Genomic DNA, 4,977 nt, shown 5'->3' on the forward strand with positions numbered 1-4,977 from the left:
TAGACCAGGCTGGTCTCAAACTCACAGAGATCCGCCTGCCTCTGCCTCCCGAGTGCTGGGATTAAAGGCGTGCGCCACCACCTCCCGGCCTATTTATTTATTCTTTTGTATATTGTTTTTGTGAACAGCATGTATTCAATAGGCCTGCCCTCAACTCTGACATTTTAGTAAAGGAAACGTGTACAAAACCTTGTGTAAATCCACCAAGGAAGGATCAGATTTGGGCTTGGGTAGGATTGGCAGCACTGAGACACCACCCCCTGTTTTTTGTTAGAGCTTGGGAGAACACTGGGAAGGATCGACTCCTGTGGTGACAGATCGTACATATGAGGAACTAGGGTTCAGGCAGGGAGAATGGGGGAGCTGGTCTGCAGTGCTACTGATTGAATGACCCTAGAGCCTAGAGCTAAAACGTAGGCAAGCACTCTGCCAACTGAGCTCTGTCCCCAGGCCTTATTTTAGTCTACTTTATTCTATGACTGGATTTGAGCGAGTTATCCAGCCCTGGCCAGGATTACAGGCCTTTACCGCTAGGCCTGGCAAACAAGCGGCTGTTAGGTTTAGGGTGATTGGAGTGGAGGACCTGCCTGAAGTCATTCTGTCCTAGATGAAGGCAACAGAAGGTGGGGGAAGCATTCCTTTTGTTACTGCAGATACCTCCCTAGCCTCTTTCTTGAGCCAAGATGGACCTGTTCTTGTGAGACCGTGAGACACCACTTGCCCTGTGTCCACAGCATAGTTCTGAAAGACTTCTGGCTTCTCAGCCTAGCCATCAGAAATTTTCAGAACTGTTAAATCCATTGAAGAGATCTAAAAAGATGGGGCTGTGGTGGGGTGGGGGAGTTACATTACTCATGCTTATTGAAAATTTGCTTGACAGAACTATAATGGGGGCCTTCTAGAGTGGTGCCCCTTTTTAATTGAGAAGTGTTTTACTTTTACTTTGGAGCCTTGCAGGCAAGTAGCTGAATAAACCTAGCAGTAACTAGGTTTCAGAGATTGATGGTGCTGAAAGTCAGAGAAAGACACATAAACCTTGCCTGGCTATATTAAATACCTGTGGACTGACAATGCCAAGAGAGAAGACCAAAGCTCTATAAACCCTGCTTTATTACACCATCCCAGATGAACTGCATTGAGGGAATATAAACCCTGCTGCATTCCAGTACACGGAGCCTCCCACTGCTCAGAGGTGGGGTGCGTGATCACTGGTTTTGATTTGAGTTTATAAATGTACAGAGACCAACAGTCCAGATAAGATTCTAATCTTGACTGGATTTTAGCCTCCCGGAACAAACTCTATAAGATAGTGAACCTGAGTGTTTAGAGTTGAGAGACAGAGAAACAGAGAGACTTACTGGGAATTCCTTGGTGATTTTTTTTTATAACAATAGCTGATACTCTCCCTGCCCCCCACCCCAGTCACCTGCACTTTAGACAATTGCCAACTTCAGATTTGCTGTCCAGTTTTAATTGTCAGTATTAGTTTGTTTTTGTCTTTTAGAACACTGGAGATGGTTGAATTTGTTGTATACAATTGATTTAACTATTTATCAATTGATTTAATTACCAATATACTTTTTTATATTAACATATATTTATAAGTGTAGATGCGCAGGACAAGGGTGTGGAAGTCAGACAATACCTTTGGGGAAGTTGGGTCTCTTGTTCTAGTCTGCATTTTTATCTTAAATCTTCCTGTAATCCCTTTTTTCATTTTAGATTTTCACTGATATTTTGTTGACTTTGTGATTGCAGCCAGAGAAATGACAAGAGGAAAATTCCTGAACATCCTAGAGAAGCCCAAGAAGTAGCAACTGCTTGTGCACAGTGTCCTGAAGACCATAACCAAGTCCCCTTCCCAGTGTGGCTCTGACAATGCACACCACATGCTTCCGTGGGAAAGACTGGCTTCTCCCCTACTCCTGGCACTCTGCACCTCTGAGACATCTGGAAGCAAGAAAGAATCTGTTCTTCCCAAGGATCATTGCCATTCACTGAGCTGGCTTCGTAGCTCTGGCTATGAGCGGTAACACGGCAGTCCTGTCATCTGAGAGGTCCTTTCCAAAGGTGATCAGGAGGCTCAGGATCTTTTAATTACTTCATTCTGTAATGGCAAAGTCAGTAGTGACAAGTCGATTAATGGGTTCTGTTGAGTTGTACTTGGTCTTTTTAAAGAGCGTTCATGATGAAGACGTCAGAGATCAACTACTTGCTGGACCAGACTACGCATCTTGACCTGTGAACTGTCAGATCTAATGGATTCTCTGACTTCCATTCTGAAGGAAACAGAGTCTTCTTGAGATGTACATCTGCTTTTTTAAGGCTATACCTCCAATGACACTCTCACCCTTAAGCACTGTCCATCCCTCACCTCCCAGGCCACCTTGCAGTTCTGACTCCAGACTAGTGGAGCCCTTGTAGTGACTCTCTAGAGTGAAAGGCTCATGCTGTGTCACCCTGAGTTCTAGACTTCCAGACTAGTATGAAGGCATCGAAAGGAGCTCTGGTCAGTCTGTTACGTTTGTAAGTGAAAGAGGAGTGTGAACCTGTGGTGGGAGGACACGGTTGTGAGAGCTCCCGTTTGGCTGAAAACAAAGCCTGATGACTTAGTGCTGTGGGGTGGTGACAGCGCTTTGTCCCTTCTCCTCTCAGCCACGTGTCAGATACTCGCTTATATGATAGACACACCCATGTGGAAATGTTCTGGCTTAAATGCAGCTCTCGCAGATTTTTTTGCTAGTTGTATGTATCTGCTAACATCTGAAAAACTTGCCCATGGGTAAAATGGATTAGACCTAGCCTCATGTTTTTGAAAAACGCAGAGAATTCCCTCAATATTATGGAAGAAAAGCTCTGTGACCATCATCCAGTGGGAGTTTGGACACAGGAGAAGCTGTGGCCATGTATTGTTAGGGCACAGTTCTCCTGAGGTTCACCAAGGGTGAACCTTGACCATTCGTGACACTGTGCCTAATGCTAGAGTTGATGTTGAATTTTCCCTTCATTAGTGCTATGTGATCGACACAGTTTTACTTTTTGAAAGGAAGAGGAATGAAATATGTCCCATGAAAGATAAGTATGAGAAGAGAAACATTCTGCTGGAGTACTCCCTTGAAGGGCCAGTTGATTTTAAGCTTAAGTCTGTGATTGACATTTTTTATCTCACTAAATGCGGTTAAAGTGAGTGTATACGAGTGGTCAGAAAATAATGCCATGTATCAGAGTTTTTTCTTCACTCTGTTTTTGAGAGTTGATGGCATCAGGCACTTTGCAGAGTTTGGGGACATTGGAAAGTATGTGGAGAATACTGGGTTAGCTCCCCAAACCAACTCGTCTGTAATGGGAAGCCAGTAGTTGGTGTTTTGATCTGCTATGGCCTCCTCTTTTTTCTGTCATCCTATTCACCAGCACTTAAATTAATATAAGTAGATGTTTTAGAATTGTGATATTTATTGTTTTTGTATTTGTCATCCTTAGAAATGTTAATGATGTATTTTTATATTGATAATATAAATTTATGTAAGTATGTATATGTATTTTAGAATGTTAGAGGGTTATTCTTTACGTATGTGTCTTTATAATAAATATGTCCCTTGTATAGGAGGTCGAATTTTTCCTTTAAAGGGTCAAGCTGCGTGTTTAAAACCTGGGCTCATCAGACTACAACTCGAGTGACAAGTCCGCTGACGACCACCCCCCTCCCCGCCGCCCTGCCCTCACTGCTAGAGTTCCTGTCCCAGTAGGAACCTTTAGAAGCCTTTGCTACCACCTTCGTGTATTGTCAAAGAGCCATCTCTGTCCTCCAGACAGTTTGAAAGAACATCCTACTTGATCCCTCAGCTTGGGTTCCTTCTTCTCCTGCAGAAACTCTCTCTTCCAGTAAGAACTCTTCTTACCCTCAACAGTTCCTAGTGCCTTGCTTGCCTGCACCACTGGAGTCTCAGAAAGCCTCCCTTTCACCTCACACATATCTTACCTCTTCTTCTGGTAAGCCCTTGGCAAGCCACTGGAGCTGACCTTCCCCATTATTTCTTCAATATGTAAATGTGCCATTCCGGTGACCCTGATCACAGGATCACACCTGATCGTGGGATCACACCTGATCGCAGGATCACATCTGGTCATACCTCATATTACTTAGGTAATCTGAGTCCAGATCTTAATGCCCTTTACTGTCACAAGCTCCTGGGATTTGTTTCCCTCCTACGTACCTAGTTCTTCATGCCTTCATGGAAAACATCTGCATCTGCTTTACTATGAGTTCCTTTGTGTGAGACCTAGAGAAGAGGAGCCCCTCTGTCACCTGTTGCCAGTGGTTTGTCTTTGCCACCACATCTGGCCTGGCCTTTGCTAGCTGCCCCTTGGTGTTGGTCTTGTTATTGTGTCAGGACAGTGAAGATGCAGCTGGTAGAATTACTCCTCTGACTCTGCAGCCTCAGAACAGCATGTGGGCTGCCCACGAATGCTTCTCAATGAGGTCCCTATCCCCCCAGCGTTAAGGCATCGCAGGAAGATGGACTGCAGGTCGGAAAGGACGCTGGTAGGCTGAAGTAACTGGCGCCCAGGAGGTCAAGTAAGTGGTTTCTTAGCAGCTTGAACTTGGCCTATCTTTATCTCCAAATCTGAAGTCATGGTCTCTATCTCATGTCTTCTTCCTTTAAGAGATCCAAGTCCACCCTATTCCAGCAGCCAATTCCAAGTTCAGTTCCTAAGTTCTGATTAGCCTGTAACTGGCTCTTTGTATCTATTCAGAATTGTTGCCACTTAGGAAGTGTGTCCCAGCATCTAAAAAGGTCATCAACCTTCCCACCTTTGTCTGGCACTTTTTTGTTTAGACCGAGGACAGTTGGAGGCTTCAGGTGACACCAGGTGCATGTGTGAGGCCCTTGGTTGGGGAGTCCTGGCAGAGCCTGTTCATTTGCACAGGAACACCCCATGCTCCATTAGCCAGGCCGAGCTCTCGGAACTCCCCTC

The 4,977-nt window shown here is 44.8% G+C and overlaps 1 protein-coding gene across 2 annotated transcripts in view; it reads left to right on the forward strand.

The window, feature by feature from the left end:
* Lin52 (lin-52 DREAM MuvB core complex component) overlaps positions 1-3,606 on the forward strand; it is an 88,924-nt gene extending 85,318 nt beyond the window's left edge. For both annotated transcript variants that reach the window (XM_026780083.1, XM_005343347.3), the window contains one exon: positions 1,759-3,606. In XM_026780083.1, coding sequence (XP_026635884.1) covers positions 1,759-1,814 — 56 coding nt within the window. In that variant the 3' untranslated portion in view covers positions 1,815-3,606. The remainder of the gene's footprint in view (positions 1-1,758) is intronic.
* The last annotated feature ends 1,371 nt before the right edge of the window (positions 3,607-4,977 follow it).

This window comes from Microtus ochrogaster, chromosome 1 (genome assembly GCF_000317375.1).
Source record: "Microtus ochrogaster isolate Prairie Vole_2 chromosome 1, MicOch1.0, whole genome shotgun sequence".
NCBI classification, from domain to species: Eukaryota; Metazoa; Chordata; class Mammalia; order Rodentia; family Cricetidae; genus Microtus; species Microtus ochrogaster.